The 19,003-nt window shown below is 40.3% G+C and overlaps 1 protein-coding gene across 1 annotated transcript; it reads left to right on the top strand.

Moving 5' to 3' along the window:
• On the top strand, positions 1-17,412 carry CLEC9A (C-type lectin domain containing 9A). The gene is made up of 6 exons (XM_070407884.1): positions 1-155; positions 2,253-2,333; positions 11,032-11,178; positions 14,026-14,165; positions 16,107-16,228; positions 16,922-17,412. The coding sequence occupies exons 1-6, from the start codon at positions 65-67 to the stop codon at positions 17,052-17,054; spliced, it is 714 nt and encodes a 237-aa protein (XP_070263985.1). The 5' UTR covers positions 1-64; the 3' UTR covers positions 17,055-17,412.
• The last annotated feature ends 1,591 nt before the right edge of the window (positions 17,413-19,003 follow it).

The raw sequence follows: 19,003 nt of genomic DNA, 5'->3' as shown, positions 1-19,003 counted from the left end.
ACAAAAGCAGTTATTTGTCTTAGCTCCTCGTGCGGACTGCCTCACCTATCAAAGGCCTTCAGACATGCAGGATGAAGATCTCTATACCTCCCTTCAATGGGACACTCCAACACCACACCCTTCCCAGAAACATCAGTCTTCCACCAAATGTCCAGGTAACCAGTTCTAATTATTTGGTCCAAGACTGTGCAGTGTATGTTTTGTTTCCCATTACATATTGAGCCCAGGTGGATTTGCTAATGAGGTAACCCATTTTAGAATATGATAATGTGCAGGCTATGCTAACATTAAAAAATGAAATAGCCTGGCCGGAGTGGCTCAGTGGTTGAGCATCGACCTATGATCCAGGAGATCATGGTTAGATTCCTGGTCAGGGCATATGCCTGGGTTGCGGACTCTATCCCCAGTGTGGGGTGTTCAGGAGCCAGCTGATCAATGATGCTCTCTTATCATTGATGTTTCTATATCTCTTCCCTCTCCCTTCCGCTCTGAGATCCATAAAATTTTAAAAAAATGAAATAAAGAATAGCAGTAGTAAGTAAAGATGAAGTGAAAAGAGCAATGGACTTGACAAATGTGTAGTTCTATCTCTCTCCCCAAAGAATTCCTGGATTTGGAAAATAAGTGAAAAAAATCATATTTTTTATTATTTCAGTTTCTGCATAAATACTCCTTTGCAAATTGTCTGACAAATATTAAGAAATAAAGGGAAAATGGACATTGAAAAACTGGTCAAATCTAATCAGCCTGGAGCTCTCTGCTATAGAAATCAGTTCTGTCTTTATTAAGTTTATTATTTATATTAGTTTCCTATTATTGAGGTAACAAATTACCACAGACCCAGGGGCTTAATACAACACAAATTTATTAACTTACAGGACTAGAGACCAGAAGTCTGAACTGGGTCTTACTGGGCTGCATTCCCTCTAGAGCAGTGGTTCTCAACCTCGGCTGCACATTAGAATCACCTGGGAATCTTTTTAAAATCCTGATTTCTGGGCCTCATCCTCCGGAAATTCTGTTTCTTTGTTACTAATGTTGTGGCCCCACCCCATAACAAAGAAACAGAATTTCTGGAGGATGAGGCCCAGAAATCAGGATTTTAAAAAGATTCCCAGGTGATTCTAATGTGCAGCCAAGGTTGAGAACCACTGCTCTAGAGGCTCCAGGGGACAGTCCCTTCCCTTGTTCTTTCCCAGCTCAAGAACTGCATGTCCATGGCTCCTGGCTTCTTCCTCACTCTTCTTACTCACTCATCATGTCCGCTTCCATCATCGTACTGCACTCTGTCCCCTTGATCTCCTACCTCTCACTTACAAGAGCCCAGAGGGAAGAACAGAATATCCTCTCTGTCCTACATTTGTTAACTTAATTACATCTTCAGTCTCCTTTGCCACATTAGGTAACATTTGCAGGTTCCAGGGATTAGAACACAGGTATCTTGGGCTGGTACAGTATTCAGCTTACCCCACTATACAAAGATAAATTCTGTCTATTTTTCTCTGATTAGTGTTGAGAATACAACCAGTTACAAAATCTTCATTTTTCCCCCCCTAAATAGTTGCAAAATTACCTCTGGGAAAAATGTTCCTCATCCAAAACTATATGTTTAAAAAGAAATGTCTTTGGCCCTGGCTGGTTTTGGCTCATGGATAGAGTGTTGCCCTGCGGACTGAAGGGTCCTCAGTTCGATTCCAGTCAAGGGCACATGCCCAGGTTGTGGGCCTGATTCCCAGTGGGCAGCTGATCAATGATTCTCTCACAATATTGATGTTTCTATCTCTCTCTTTCTCATTTCCTCTCTAAAAGCAATAATATATATATATATAGTCTTTGAACCAATCATGTTCAAGTGACACTAAAAAGAGATGAGGAGATGCATAGTACTTTTGCTTTCAAAAATAAAAGCTTGCTTCCTGATCTGCTACAATCTCAAAAATATTTTGGGAAAGAATACATATAACTAGTTAGTAAGTTTGTGGCATCATATACACATATAAAGGTAAAAGAAGTATGTTATTAAAAATGTCAGTTCAATTTGACATTTTTGCAATCAAATGTATTCCAAGTTACAACTTGCATTTCAAAGAGTTTGAGTTCTCTTTTTACTGTTACAGTTACATGGTGTCAAAAATTCTGTGGTTGAAATGCCTAAGGTTAATTCCTTCTTTCACTCAGTCTAGTTTTATCCTGGCCCATCCCTTTCACCTACTTTTTCTAACTCAACTTTATTGTCCCTATTCCTTGTTTAGGAACATGGTGTCTTATGATGGTGATATCATGTATTTTCTGCGTGGGCTCATTAACTGCCTCCATTTTCTTGGGTATTAAGTGTAAGTACAAAAGGATATCTTTTAAAAAATCTGTATGTATTATATACGATATGTCATTTAACATACAATTACATCTGTATATTATAATAAATAAAACTTCATAATTTACAAATGGATAAATAAATCAATTACAAACATATAAATGACAAAAATAATAACATCCTAATGTAACTTATAAAACATTGATTTAATATAACAATCTAAGCACTTGGATGTTGTTATAACTTTTAATATTCAATGGCATGGTGTTTAACTCAAATCTAATGGTGAGTATTTTTGGGAAAAAGAATGTAAATAATTACTTATGTGAATTGTGTTAACATTGAAAAATTTCAGTAAATACTCTATGTATTCTAATATGCATTTATTCTAAACTTTACTTGTGCAGATTATTTTAATAAGAGTTCACTTTATTTTAGACAAGGAGCAATTTAATATTTAACGCAAGCCTGAGAACTTTATTTGGGCCATATTTAATCACATTTATTTATTTCTTTTACTCCAAATGTGAGATGTTTCCACCTCTAGCAAGTGAATTTTTTATGAAATATAATAATTACAGGGCTGCAAGTTCCACAAAAATGACTAAGAAAATTTATTATCACTCATGCTACCTCCAAGAAATATGCTGAGACAAAGATGAAGTTATTGTCGAGATAATTTTTCTCTCTTGCGTGCTTTGGCAAATCATTTCTCTCCCTCGGAGGCATTGGCTGGTGACTGAGAATGATGAGTTCTGAAATGAGGAAGAGAAGGGTTCAGATTTGCTTCTAGCAAGTACAGGAAACTTGACCTGAATCATGTTACCTATGAATTCGTTTCCCTGGTGGTTCTGAGAGGAATGCTTTAGTAATTACTAGGAGCTCAAAAAGTAATTGTTACTGTGTCTATTTCCTCAAACAAAATTTCACAGCCTAGCATAATTATTAGAACTTCCAGAAAGCTTTTATCTCATCTCATCCCATCCTTTCTCTGTGCTTTATTAAATATATATATATATATATATATATATATATTTACATACATTTAAATAAATATATTTAAATCAAATGCCAGTCTATGTTTTTAAGAAACTCACATTTAAATATTTGTTAATCTAGAAGATATAATGGAAGTAGATTTGTAGAGTTGAAAGAGAACTAACAGATAAGTTAATTAACATACTAATCTAGTTTCTTCTGTAAAAACTGGGAACTTTGAATGGAATATGGCCAAGTTTTATTCTAACTGTAAGAATCCATATTTTTTAAAAATAGGCCATATTTAACTGACATTGCAAACATCAAAAGCTATGGTTTAAGAATCAATTCTATATAATAAATGTCAATGCTGTGTTGTAAACTACTTGGGGTGAGAAAATGAAAGAAGCTACAAAGAACACTTTCAATTTAAAAAAATATTAAATGAAGATGCAACATTTTCAAGTGAACAGGATATAGAATTTATTTTTTATATAAAAACTAGAGGCCCTTTGCACGAATTCGTGCATGGGTGGGGTCCCTTGGGGTGGCCTGCAGGGATCGGGCCCCAGCTCGTGCCCCCAGCCTCACAGCCCTGCAGCTCCACAGCCCTGCCTGGTACCCAGCTGTGGCTTGGCCCTGCCCCCTCACCTGCTCCACCATCCTACCTGCAGGGAGATCAATTGGGGCCATGCACCCCACCTGGCTCCCTCAGCACCTGGGAGCCAAGCAGCAACCTCCCCACTCCCCTGCCACTGCCGCTGGTCACTGTCTGAGGGGCAACCAGCAGGGTGATTGCCCCCCCGGCCCCTCACACATGCCTTGGCCTGGTGCCTCCCACTCACCTGCTCCTCCATCCCGCCACGGTCCCGCTCTCATCAGGGCCCATTGGGGCTGGCAGTGCCTCCACTGCCGCCCACTGCCAACGCCGCGTCACCAACTCCTGCCATGTTCCACGCTGCCCCCTGGTGGTCAGCACACATCATAACAAGAGGTCGAACTGCCGGTTGAACTCCCGAGGGGACAATTTGTATAGTAGGCTTTTATTATATAGGGTAATTTATCAAAAAATAAATAAAAATAATTTATCATCTGCAATCAGCAATTCTTATATAATTGAAAAGCACATAGTACATACTAAATATGTTAATGAAAGCATACTATACATTTTCTGCGTTCTCAAACTTGCTGCCCAATGGATACTTAACTTTTTCTTCTCTGCAGAGTTCATGAAATCTGTTTAGATAACCAAGACAATCATGTTCCTAAAAAACTCTGTATTGCAGTATTTGACCATGCAGGTTGGTTTTGACACATATATCTCACTTTTGAAAAATTTCCCTGTAGATAAACCTGCATGTGTAGCAATAGGGAGTATAGTATATTAGACAAAGCTCAAATGCTTATGATTAAGGGACTATTTAAATTAATGATATATACACACTATGGAATACCATAAAGCAAGGCAGAGAAGGAGGAGGAATTAAAGGAGGGGTAAATTTAAAGATAAGTAGAAGTAATTTCTTGTTTCCATGTTACTATTTTGTATTTTCTGGTTTTTCTCTACCATATTACTTATATTAATTGACTTACTATTTTAAAAACTCCATAGTGCAAAACATTTCCTAAGAAATCAGATTTTTTTCATTTGTTTTTACTATTATTTTTCATTTTCCTGATTCATCACTTAGGTAAAACATATAACATCTTATAACAAATACTTTTTTTTTTTACCCTCACCACTAAGCAACACCGGCCAGGGCTATAACAAATACTTTTATTTCCTTCTAAAAATATGTTGTTCCATATTTCCCCAGGTAATTATTTTGTTTAAATCTTTGTTCCTCACTGGTTGCAAATTGATTATAACCCCAACACTAATAAAGGTGCAGTACATTCCTTCCCACTTGGGGGCAAACTAAAGAAAAGTCTCATTTCCTTTTCTCAGTTTTATTACAGTTTTATGTGGTACAAGCTCTTCAAGTAGTAATAAGCAAAGCAACAATAACCTCAAAAATATAGTTAATCTAAGATAGTCATCAAAATTAAACACTCTAGATTAGTACTTCAAAGTCCTGAGAGGAAGTTTATTATTTTTCATTGTTTAAATGTGCCAGGTTATTAATAGGATAAAGTAAATAACACCACTGTCCTACTCCCCACTCATGAGACCCAGCCTTTTGTGAAGAAGGAAAATAAATAAGCCACTGACAGCTGGGTTACTTGTACTATCCAGAGATGGATAAGGCATAAGCATCTGCTTTCTCTGGCCCATGGCTCTTGATTTTTAGCATTTCCTTCTCAGTAGCAATGTTGATGACTGAGACAGGTCAGACTATGCAGATATGCAATTAAATATTTTATTGGGAATGTTGACCAGTTAATTGGGAGACAAACAACATGAAAATGCAAATTGCTTTTTTTTTTATACACAAACTTCCTCTTCATGACAATATTCACTATTAGGAACACAGAAAAATTAAAGCTAAGCCTCCCTTTGAGGCAGAGCTAACTAGCGTATGTGCAATAATAAACCCAAAAGTAGAAGAAAGAGAGCTGGGTAAAAGTAGTGTAATTATAAGACTTAGTGGATAGCTATTTTCCATAATTGGTTAAAAACATTAAGCCACCAGGTCAAGAAATTCTATAAAAATCAAACAGGATTAAGAAAATTGATATTCATGTATAGATAAATATTTAATTAAATAGAGACATATAGGTACTTATAACATGATTTTGAAAAAGAACTGGCTTAATAAGCTAGCCAGAGTTATAAGAAGAGAATAAGAAAAAATTAATATAAAAGTAATCTGAAAATAAGAGAAGTGTTGGTCCTATGAGATATTAAAATAAAGTAAAAATCTAAAGTGACTAAAATTATGTGGTGCTGATATATGAAAAGATAAGTAGATAACTTGAATATCCTCAAAACAATAGAAATACTGCATAATCAAGTACTTCATTGGAAATTTGCAGTAAGTGAAAGATGGCAAATAAAGAGTATGGAGAGGAAAGAGTCAATAAATGATGTGAGACAACTTTGAGCCATGGGGGCGGGGGGGTAGAAAATTGAAGTCATCTACACTAATAAAAGAGAAACATGGTAATTGGCGTACGACCGCTACCCTTTTCATTGGCTAATCAGTGAGTATATGCAAATTAACTGTCAGCCAAGATGGTGGCCAGCAGCCAGGCAGCTGGAAGCGAACATGAGGCTTGCTTGCTGCGGACTCCAATGTTCCCCGCCTGCCTTGCCGGCCTCTGAGCCGGCAGTTTGAAACATTCTAACAAATATAGAAGCTAAACAAACGGGCCAGGATCTCAGAGCAGAAGTTATACATTGTTTCGATTATAGAACGCAAACAAACCAGCGGAAGCCTCAGAGCTAGAGCCAGAGCTAAAGCTGGCCCAGAATAAAAAAAAAAAAAGAAAAAAAGGAGCAGTTGGGAGCTTCAGTTAATCACCAGCCTTAAGGCAGGCCTCAGCCCCTCACCCAGACTGGCCAGGCACCCCAGTGGGGACCCCCACCCTGAAGGGTGTGTGACCAGCTGCAAACAGCCATCATCCCCTCATCCAGGCTGGCCAGGCACCCCAGTGGGGACCCCCACCCTGATCCAGGACGCCCTTCAGGGCAAACCAGCCAGCCCTCACCCATGCACCAGGCCTCTATCCTATATAGTAAAAGGGTAATATGCCTCCCAGCACCGGGATCAGCGGAGCAGCGAGGCTCCCGGCACCGGGATCAGAGTGACAGGGGGCAGCGCCCAAACCCCCTGATCGCCCTGCAGCTCTGTGTGTGACAGGGGGTGGAGCCACAACCTCCCTATACGCCCTGCTCTGTTCGTGACAGGGGAAGGCACCCCAACCCCCTGATCAGCCCTGCTCTGTGCCTGATAGGGGGGAGCTCCCCAACCCCCTGATCACCCTGCGGCTTTGTGTGTGACAGGGTGCAGCACACCAACCCCCTGATCGGCCCTGCTCTGTGTGTGACAGGGTGCGGTGCCCCAACCCCCCACTCCCCACGGGCCCTGCTCTGTGTGTGACAGGGTAGAACCATAACCTCTCCATCGGCCCTGCCCTGAGTGTGACAGTGGCAGCGCCCCAACCCCCTGATTGGCCCTGCTCTGTGGGTGATAGAGGGTGGCGCCCCAACCCCCCTCCACGGGCCTTGCTCTGTGTGTGACAGGGTAGAGCCATAACCTCCCCATTGGCCCTGCCCTGAGTGTGACAGGGTGCAGCACCCCAACCCCCTGATCTGCCCTGCTCTGTGTGTGACAGGGGGCCGTGCTCCAGCTCCCCTATCGGCGCTACTCTGTGAGTGACAGGGGGGAGCTCCCCAACCCCCTTATCGACCCTGCTCTGTGTGTGACAGGGTACGGAGCCCCAACCCCCCTGATGGGCCCTGCTCTGTGAGTGACAGGGGGCAGCACCCCAACCCCGATTGGCCCTGCTCTGTGTGTGACAGGGGGTGGCGCTGCAACCTCCCCATCGACCCTGCCTTGAGTGTGACAGGGGGCGGTGCCCCAACCCCCCAATCGGCCCTACCCTGAGTGTGACTGAGGGTGGCATCGCAACCTCCCAATCCGCCCTGCTCTGTGCATGACAGGGGGTGGCGCCCCAACTCCCCAATCGGCCCTGCTCTGAGCCTGACCAGGGGCTGCACTTAGGGATTGGGCCTGCCCTCTGCCACCCGGGAGCAGGCCTAAGCCAGCAGGTCGTTATCTTCCGAGGGGTCCCAGACTGCGCGAGGGCACAGGCCGGGCTGGGCACCCCCCCCCCCCCCCCCCGCCCCCCGTGCACAAATTTTTGTGCACCGGGCCTCTAGTATCTTATAATTTACAAAAAAAAAATCCAGCAACATCAAAGAGTAAATGTAAAATATACTTATAAAAGTTTAATCTCAGGTATAAAACTTTTTTTAAATATATTTTATTGAGTTTTTACGGAGGGGAAGGGAGAGGGATAGAGAGTTAGAAACTTCGATGAGAGAGAAACATCGATCAGCTGCCTCCTGCACACCCCCTACTGGGGATGTTCCTGCAAACCAAGGTACATGCCCTTGACCAGAATCTAACCTGGAACCCTTTAGTCCGCAGGCCGATGCTCTATCCACTGAGCCAAACCGGTTAGGGCAGGTATAAAACTTTTACTACATAAAAATGACTAAAAAGATATCTGATCAGTATGGTGTAAACCAACTCATTTGCCAAGGCAAACTGGGAAAATGTCACTGTAGCTTATATCATACAAAAAAACTACCTTTTCCTGTAAGTACACTAACAGGATCCGTGAAACAGGATTGGTTGCTACAGAAGACTTGTAGAACAGTGATCCCCAAAGTTAAAGCATTCACAGATCTACAGTTTATTATAAGAAGAGGATATAATTTAACAATGGCATTAACATAAGGATACGTGTTACAATAAGAGGTCTGGGGAGGCCAGATGCAGACAGGCACCCTTTCCTTCCCTTGCAAGGTCCTTTCGGGACACAATTTCTCTCTTGAATCAGGAGCCACTGATGTGTACACAGAACACCTTGGTACCAGGGAGCCCCAAATCTTGCTGGAAATTTTGGTATTTTGCTGACCACCCCGGCACATTCCGTCGCGGTAACCAGCCTCAACAGCAGGGACTTTTCAGAGTCTCTTTGTAACCAGGAGTGAATCATCAATCATTTGTCATTAAGAAACAAGACTGACCAGCTAGTATAATCTCGCCAAAGAAAATTCTCAGGCTGATGGCTACAAAGCTACACTCTTTAATTAGTGTTTGGTGCCTTGTGCAGGGATCAGCTCCATGCAGGAACTTTAGAAGCGCTGCTCAGGCTGCTTCCAGGCCTTCTCAATTAGCCCTTCTCGCATAATAAGGACCTCATAGAAACAAGAAGAAAAAAAACTAGAAACCCAATGAAAATTCACAAAGGATATAATTATACACTTCATTTAAAAATGTTTTATTTATTTATATGTATGCAAAAAAAAGTTTCAACATCAAACATAAAAAGAGAAGTGTAAATTCAAATAATATTAAGATGCCATTTGCATATATGGAGGGTAATTTGGAAGTATCTACTATGGTTTAAATCAGTGGTTCTCAACCTTCTGGCTCTTTAAATACAGTTCCTCAGGTTGTGACCCAACCATAAAATTATTTTCTTTGCTACTTCATAACTGTAATGTTGCTACTGTTATGAATAATAATGTAAATATCTGATATGCAGGATGGTCTTAGGCGACCCCTGTGAAAGGGTCGTTCGACCGCCAAAGGGGTCGCGACCCACAGGTTGAGAACCGCTGGTTTAAATAAATGCACTTAAACTGACCTAGCAACTTATCTTAAAAATATACTCACACATGCGTGAAGTTACGTATGACTAAGGTTCTTTGTTATAGTAGTCATTTCTGTAATAACAAAAGATTACAAATAATCTAAAAGTCAATAGAAAATTTCTAAAATCATGATACATTCATACATAATACATCCATACAATGGACTGCTATCCTATATAATAAAGAGCTAATATGCAAATGATCAGCACACCCTCATGCCATCACGCCCTAATGGCTCAGACAGTCAACACTGGGGAGAGAGGAATGGGGACCAGCCAGGCACAAATGAACTCATGAGAGAGGAATGGGGACCTGCCAGGCTGCGGCCCGGGAGAGGGACAAGCTGCCCACCCCATGGTCCCGGGTGCCTGTGGCTGTGGCCCAGGCAAAGCCGCCTGCCCATGGTCCTCTGTGGCAGTGGCTGGCCTGGGCAAAGCTGGCCCGGGTACTGGGTGCCTGCGGCCGACCAGAGCTAGGGATGCCCAGGTCCTGGGTGCCTGGGACCGGCCAGAGGAGGGAATCCTGGGTCCTGGGTGCAGGGCAAGGCAGAAGCAATTAAGGGTGGTCAGGCCAGCAGGGGAGCAGTTAGGGGTGATCAGGAAGACAGGCAGAGGTGGTTAGGGACAATCAGGTAGGCAGGCAGGAGAGCAGTTAGGAACTAGAGGTCCCAAATTTCGAGAGGCAGTCAGACATCCCTGGAGGGGTCCCAGATTAGAGAGGGTGCAGGCTGGGCTGAGGGACCACCTCCTCCCCCCCGCCCCTCCCGTGCACAAATTTCGTGCACCGGGCCTCTAGTAAAGTTATAATGAAATAATGAGAAAGTTCTTTATGTACTGATATAAAATTTTGTCCAAAATATATATTTAAGTACTGAATGGTGCAAAACCATGCAAACAGGTTGTTACCATTTGTGTAAAGGTAAGAAGGGGCAGTTTATGTTCATTTGCTTGTAAAATTCAAAATACCTCTGGAAGAATAAAAAATAAATTGGTAAGTCTAATTGCTTTGGAAGAATAGAATTGGGTGAATAAAAAGACACGGGGAACAAAGGAGCTCTTTGCTATGTATGCTTTTTAGTTTGTATTCTTGAACAAAATAAATTGCTTTTGTTTTCAGTAAGTATTATTTATTAATAGTTTTTCCTCACATTTCCTTTAGATATATAGTTTTTAATTTTATGTTTTAATTACAGTTTAAATTCAATATTATTTTTTAATTAGTTTTAGGTGTACAGCATAGAATAGTAGATAATTCTTGAACAATGTAAATTTTTAAACAAAAACAACATAATGCAAACTAATGTCATAAAAAATCATCAGTAATTGGTAGTTGTTTTTAGTCTATGCAGAAGGATGACTTTGTTATAAGTTGTCAGGAATTTAGTAGAAATGATTGTTATTGTTTGAAGTTTTCCAGGTGTCAGCTATTGCAAAGAAGCAGCAAGAAAAACTCATGCAACAAGACAGAGCGCTGTTGAACTTCACACAGTGGCAGAAAAACCATGGCCTCCAGATAAAATACTGCCAAACCTTGATGCAAAATTTTTCCAGATCAGGTAAATAAGTTTTCACTTTGCAGATATGAATGTATGCACCAACCCTGCACCCCACTTCAGTGACATTCGTTTTATTCTCTGCAAAATTGTAGTCAGCATTTTATAATAGAAGAGACATCATTTGATCCACTCACCAGTTTGATCTTATTTCTGTATTTCAATAGTATGTAGAAAATACAGAGGTTCCAAAAAAATGCAGGTAAAGAAAAACATTCACTCAAATTTCAGTGAAATGTGTGAGATTAGTAGGTCAGATGTTTTATCCAATCAAATTTGTAAGTGTATCATTAATTGTAGCTCTAAATCCCTCAATATATTTAGTTCAAATATATTCAAATTGAGATGACTCTTTCAGCAAATATCATTTTGAAAATTAGAGTATTTACCTTAAAACTAAAAACAATGGAGAATTCAGCTCTTTTAAAAAATTATATGAAGTTATTTCAGTCATATTTTTTACATCCCTTACAAGCATTTTAAACCTAACACAGCCTATTTCTACTTGTTATATAGTTTCTAGTCTATTATTACTTAATTTACATTTAATAATGCTTATAATTCAGAGAATTGACTTCCCTGTAGTGGATACCACTTAAGTAATCACCAATGAGAGAGGTCAAAAACCTACCATAGCTCCTCCTGATTAAATTTGAATCATTGTGTGCCCAACAATGTTTTTAAATATAATAAGCTATTGCAAGCATGTGGTAGGACCACCACTGACCATCAACCTTGAATTGATGACAATATCCACTTGGAGACCAACATATCCAGGATGTTCTTCCACCCTTCAGTTGCCATTGTTAACACTATGTTATAACTATAACAATATTCAGGATCTTAATTAGCATGGATTCCAAACAAAGGATATTGATGGACCTTTAAAAATTAGGCATGTGGGCCATGGAAACTGATAAGAAACTATTTCTGACTTTGTCTAAAAACTTGAGTGCTGCAAATTTCAGTATCTTTTCCTGTATAAAACTGTGCCAGAAACACTTGGTCAAAATCTTGCTGTTTGATTATCCTTTTATACATTTGAGCATCCATCTTTTGTGACTATATTATTTCTTAAGGCAGATTCCATAAAGCTGATTACACATATGGCTTATTTCTTAGTTATATCAAAGTCTTAAATTAAGCATATTGGCTACATGTTTTTTTTTAAGTTTCTTCACCTATATGTTTTCAAATTATTCTTGAAGGTGCATTGCTTGCTTTCTCCATTGTGCATGAAACATCCTATATAATAAAAGCCTAATATGCTAAGTATCTGGTCATTGGGTCAGTCATTCAACTAATCCTATATAATAAAAAGGTAATATGCAAATTGACCCTAACAGCAGAACGACTGGGAATCACAGGTCACTATGACATACACTGACCACCAGGGGGCAGACGCTCAATGCAGGAGTTGCCCTCTGGTAGTCAGTACGCTCCCACTGGGGGAGCTCTGCTCAGCCACAAGCCAGGCTGATGGCTACCAGCACAGCGGTGGTGGTGGGAGCCTCTCCCACTTCCTCAGCAGCGCTAAGGATGTCCAACTGCAGCTTAGGCCTTCCTTCTGCTGGCAAGTGGGCATCCCTTGAGGGCTGCTGGGCTGCCAGAGGGATGTCTGACTGCCAGCTTAGGCCCGATTCCCCCACGGAGCAGGCCTAAGCCAGCAGGTGGACATCTCCTGAAGGGTCCCAGACTACGAGAGGGCACAGGTCGGATTGAGGGACCCCCAAGTGCACAAATTTTTGTGCACTGGGCCTCTAGTATGCTAATAATATGCTAAGGCTACTCAACCACTCGCTATGAGGTGCACTGACCACCAGGGGGCAGACAGTCAACTGGTCGACCAGTTGCTATGATGTACACTTACCACCAGGGGGCAGACACTCCAACCAGTAGGTTAGCTTGCTGCTGGGGTCCGGCCGATCAGGACTGAGCGAGATGGGCTCGACACGACCTGGAGCCCTCCTGCAGTCCCTCTCTGGCTGGCCAACCTCCCACATCCCCTAACCCTAACCCTAACCCTGACCCCGATCATGCACCAGTGGAGTCCCTTGGCCTGGCCTGCACCCTCTTACAATCCAGGACCCCTTGGGGGATGTCAAAGAGCCAGTTTTGGCCTAATCCTGCAGGCCAGGCCAAGGGACCCACTGGTGCACAAGGCCTCTAGTTTATTTATATATAATTGATTTCAGAGAGGTAGGAAGATAAAGTGATAGAAATATCATTGATGAGAGGGAATCTTTGACCAGCTACCTCTTGCATGCCACCTACTGGGGATTGAGGCCAAAACCTAGCATGTGCCCTGACTGGGAATCAAACTATCACCTCCTCCAGGTTCATAGGTCTACTCTCAATTACTGAGCAACACTAGCAGGGCAAAATATGTTAATGTTTAACTCTCATAATTTAAGCATTAATTTGAGGCTTATTACTCAACTTGCCTAATGGTCCAGTACATTTCCAACTAGACTGGGCCAGTCGGATTAACAGATAGAAAATGATAAGCAAACAAATGAGGACTATAAATGAGGTAAACTTAAGTAAAGGAGATATTTATAAAAATAGAATAATCATGTCAATTATTATAGAAGAGGAACAATTTGAAAAAAGATATTCCCAAGTTAATTTTACTTTAAACTAACTTAGAGACCTATTGTAGTTGGAAATTATTGTGTAAATCTTACTGTAGTCAGCCTCAGAGAAGCTGAAATTGTAAATACTGCAAGATATGACCCATTCGATTAGAGTGTTCAGCTTCACTGGGGGGTGATTTAAGGGGTTCTTTTGAGAGATGTTCTTCTAATATTTTTACAATAACTTTAATGAAGTAAAATGTTTTATTCAAAGCTCCTTGTCCAGACAACTGGATTCAGAATGGAAAAAGTTGTTACCACGTCTTTGAAAGTTGGAATAATTGGGAAACCAGTAAAGAGGATTGTTTGAAGGAGGGTTCCAGTCTTCTACAAATAGACAGCAAAGAAGAGATGGTAAACACTGTGTTATGGCTTCCTATCATTCTGAAAATACCATGTTACCCATTAAAAGAAAGGATTAATTGTAAATAAGATAGAATTCCTTAATATTTTATGACAGCAATATATTTGTTGTAGTAAAGGTTTAAAAGAGACAAAGTAAGAATTAGTATGATTTGTGTTCCTTTAAATTGGAGAAGCAAAACAAAAAACAGAACAGTTATCCTGAAATCATTTAGCAGATGATAGTTCTATGTCCTTTGTTAATCAAAGATGGGAATGAATAAAAGAAATACCATTTTTGTGACATGCTAATCAACTCTAAAATATACATACATTATAACGGTATATATGTTTTAAGTTTATTATTTTTAATGCTGTAGGGAAGAATAATAAACTATAAAATTTTTTCAATTATCAAAGAAAACCAGAGATATGAAAATTGAGGCGCTGTCATGAAATGGAAAGGTGTATGAAAATAAGGATATGCTAAATAAATTGTTTTATGAACATTATACCCAATTTACTAACATCTTAAGCAAACAATGAAGTTTTCTTGAAATCATTCCATCCATATATATGTGTGAAGTAGAATTTATGGCTACACATTTCTGAATTCATTAAGTATATGCAGCTATATTCAGTAATTAATCAAAGTTCATTTTTACAAGAATAATGGGAGAACATTTGTTAACTATGTGCAGTAAAGCAAGGCAACTTGAACTAATTTACTACAAGTATGGGTTTTCACTATGTTTTCTGTGCAAATTTGGTGACAACATTAGAAAGTTTCCTCCAACAAAAAATATACCTACAGTTAAGTTCCTTCTGGGATCTTCCAAACTATTTTTTTATTTTTTTAAAAAATATTTTTAATTGATTTCAGAGATGAAAGGAGAGGGAGAGAGAGATAGAAACATCAATGATGAGAGAGAATCATTGATCGGCTACCTCCTGCACCCCCACCCCCACTGGGGATTAAGCCCACAACCCAGGCATGTGCCCTTGACTGGAATGGAACCCAGGACCCTTCAGTCTGCAGGCCAATGCTATATATCCACTGAGCCAAACCAGCCAGGGCCTATTTTTCATTTTGAAGTATACTGTGAAAGAATGATCTACGTGGTCTATGATGTCGAGGATACTTGACTTCTTCTGATAATGAGGGTTCAGTATAACACTTACCTTGTTTGACATATATCTCTGCCAAACTCTAAATCTGTTAAAATAATTTTAATATCAGGTGCCTATTTTTCCCATGGTCTTCAACACTACATTGATCATATGGCAATCCTATATAATAAAGAGGCAATATGCAAATTGACCATCACTCCAACACACAAGATGGGCGCCCTCATGGGGAGGACAGTTGTGGGAAATCAGGCCAGCAGGGGAAGGCAGTTGAGAAGGACCAGGCTTGCAAGGGAGGGCAGTTAGGGGTGACAGGTTGGCAAGGGAAGGAAGAAGTGACCAGGCCAGCAGGGGAGGGCAGTTAGGGGCGTCGGGCCAGCAGGGGAGCAGTTAGGTGTCAATCAGTCTGGCAGGGTAGTGGTTAGGGGGTGATGAGGCTGGCAGGCAGAAGCAGTTAGGGGCAATCAGGCAGGCAGGTAGGCGAGCAGTTGGGAGCCAGCAGTCCCAGATTGTGAGAGGGATCCCACCGGGATTGGGCCTAAGTGGGCAGACATCCCTTGAGGGGTCCCAGATTGGAGAGGGTGCAGGCTGGGCTGAAGGACAACCCACCCCCCACCCCCGTGCATGAATTTTGTGCACCGGGCCTCTAGTAGAAAATAAAATCTATGATATGTATTTCTTCTTATAAATACACCTCCTCCTTTCTACAGCTTTAAAGTTCCATTCATTTCTGTCTAGGAAAGATGACACACTTTATATTTCATGGTATTTTGTTGTTGTTTTCCCCACACCCTCCGTTCACCAGCTAGCTCTTGTTTCTTATAGGAATTCATCACTGACAGCCTGAGGAAGATCAAAAGTGGCCATGATTACTGGGTGGGACTTTCTCAGGATGGACCCAGCCAACCTTGGTTTTGGCAAGATGGCTCCACTCCGTCCCCTGACCTGTAAGTGTCAAAGGGAAAAATCACAATGTTTCAAGAAGAAAATACATAAGGGAATTCAAATGTTTATTTTATTTTATACCTTAGATGTCTTCCAAAAAACATAACCAGCATTATCATTTCATAGACTTCTGATTGGAATCAAAGCTGAGTAATTTAAGAATAGCTTCATGGCTTCTAAATCTTCCTCCTTCTTTCTTCTCCCCCTTCCTCTCAGCTTTACCACCTCGCCTCACTCTAGAACATTTACATCAACATCTGAGAGTCTGAACAATATTATTTACTTATCAAATATATTTTCCTTTGTATAATTTAATAACTAGAGAGTGCTAAGGGAAAGAGATTATAGTAATTATTAAGGAATTTCCATATTAAGCTTTTCAGATAGACCATAGGGAAAACTGATGAACAGAATCAGGTGCCTTAGTGTTTTGAAAATTAAGAGTCAGGGAAGATGTTCTACTCTAGAGCCTATCTGCATGCTCAAATATGCAGTTTGTTCATAATATGCTAACATATGTTTATTGAGAGAAAACAGCTCTGTCCTTGAAGAAGGAGGACAAAACTACTATAGGAGGGTGCCATATTAGAACAAAATAGAACAAAATAAAAAGTTACACACCTCTCATAAGTTACCACAAGAATACCTCCCTAAACCCCATACCTAACCTCAGGTACACTGACTCATCTCTCCAGGTTACCAACAAAGAGACCCCAATCAACTCACCAGCTCTGTGGATACTTCAGAAACAAGGGCCTGTCTTCCGCTAACTGTACCGTTTGGAAATATTTTATCTGTGAGAAGTACACGTTAAGATCCCCTGATTGAAAGAAGTTGAGTTTGAAGAAATGCCAAAGAGCAAGTGCAGAAGTGAACCTCTGTGTGGGCTAAATGATCTACCTGGGACTCAAAACTTATTTTTGCATTTGCCATGGGTAATATTCTCTCGTATTTCGCAGGCATCCTTTTGACTGTGTTCGAATTGCCAAGAATAAAGTTGATTTAGGGCTACAGAAGATAAAACCCTGAAAGGCTGAAAACAAACTGAAGAAAAATCACTTTCATTTGTCGTTTTTGTTTTGTTTCTAGTCTAGAATGACTATAAATGCTACACAGAAATCTATATCACTGGGGAGATGATGCAGTTCTTGCTAATTTTTTAAATAAATGCCGTCTTTAAAACTCACTTTCTGCCAGATCTCTTTTTTAAAAATATATTTTATTGATTTTTTTTCAGAGAGGAAGGGAGAAGAATAGAGAGTTAGAAATATCAATGAGAGAGAAACATGTGCCCGCAACCAAGGTACATGCCCTTGACCGAAATCAAACCTGGGACCCTTTAGTCCGCAGGCCGACGCTCTATCCACTGAGCCAAATGGGTTAGGGTTGCCAGATCTTTTATGCATTTGCTAGGTTTCCAAAGCATCGTTATCAGACTGGTAGGACAGGAGCTCCGGGATATGGATTATCAAGTTGGAAGGAAGAGATGCTGATATCTGCTGCCTGTAAGACAATACCCTGCTTAGAACTGTGGATTTCTACTAGAGAGATGAACTACCAGTACTCACATAAGTGAAAGGGATAGTCAGGCTGCCAATACCAGCCTGTCTCTGGTGAAGGGTAGCTGTGTGTTTCCCTTCTCCCTCTCACTGACCATCCCCACCACTCACAAATCAAAGGACTTTCAAAGGTTAGCTCTCCAGCACTTTTAACTGTATCCCTCTGTGCCTTAATTTATCTACTATAAAATAATAATAAACTTATTTCAAAATACTTTTGAGGTTTAGATCATTAATATATGTAAATTGCTAAGAGTAGTGCCTTGGGTATAGAGTTTGACACTGTATCGATGCTTGCTATTATTTGTAGTAAATCATCAATCTCTAGGCATCTACCTCACGTTGTATTCCAGGTAAGAATTACCCCTTTTCCTGCTCATGTCCCAGGAATATTAAAAGGATAAAATTTATATGTAAAATGCCAGCAACTGTCTGGAGAGAATTTATCTTTTAAAGTGAATAAATTTCTTCAAGTACATTTGTAGACAATTTGTGTCCTAGCTCTGTAGGCTCCTTGAACATGGACTAGATTGTTCTCAAGAGACAGTGGATACGAAAGTGTCTTATGATCTATGGGAAGGAAAAATTCACTAATATTACATTACTCTGCTACCCCTTACCATCACTACAATAACTTACTACACAGTAGATTCTCATCAAATATTTGCTAAATGTGATATATTTTTATTAAATCTTTCATTTTTCACAAGGAATAGCTGAGCCACCCTAGATTCTCATCTTTCTTTATAATAAAGACAGCACTTAAATAAATAAAGTAAAATAAAACCTAAGTCCCTGAAATGGTGCAAACCATTTAAACAAACCTATAAGTCTATTGTAAAAGGTGACCTCTGAAGAGGAAGGTCCTTTAAGGAAGAGAATTGCATGTTTTTGTGGGTTTTTATTTTATTTTATTTACCCTTAACCTTCAGTTTAAATGGTGGGGATTTCAACATGAGGGATTTTCTCTAGTTTTCTGCTGAAACCTAGAAAAGGAGACGAGCCAAGAGAACAGCATGTGTTTGGTTTTCACAGCTGGCAGCTGGATATAATAACCTGGAATAAAGGAGGAACAATAGCAATTTTTAGTAGTGAAGGCTGTTTTTCTTCAAGCTTTTTCAAAGTATTGTCACGAGCTATGTTTAGAGAAAGCATAGGAAGTATTTAATAATTCTTCTAGGTAAAAGTACAATGGAGCAAAAGGCAAACATCCTTCGG

Source organism: Myotis yumanensis, unplaced genomic scaffold (assembly GCF_028538775.1).
Source record: "Myotis yumanensis isolate MYYU_CA2020_CCGP unplaced genomic scaffold, mMyoYum1.0.hap1 SCAF_3, whole genome shotgun sequence".
In the NCBI taxonomy this organism is placed as follows: Eukaryota; Metazoa; Chordata; class Mammalia; order Chiroptera; family Vespertilionidae; genus Myotis; species Myotis yumanensis.
Note: the sequence above shows the minus strand (reverse complement) of the source record. Positions and strands in the feature narration are given on the sequence as shown.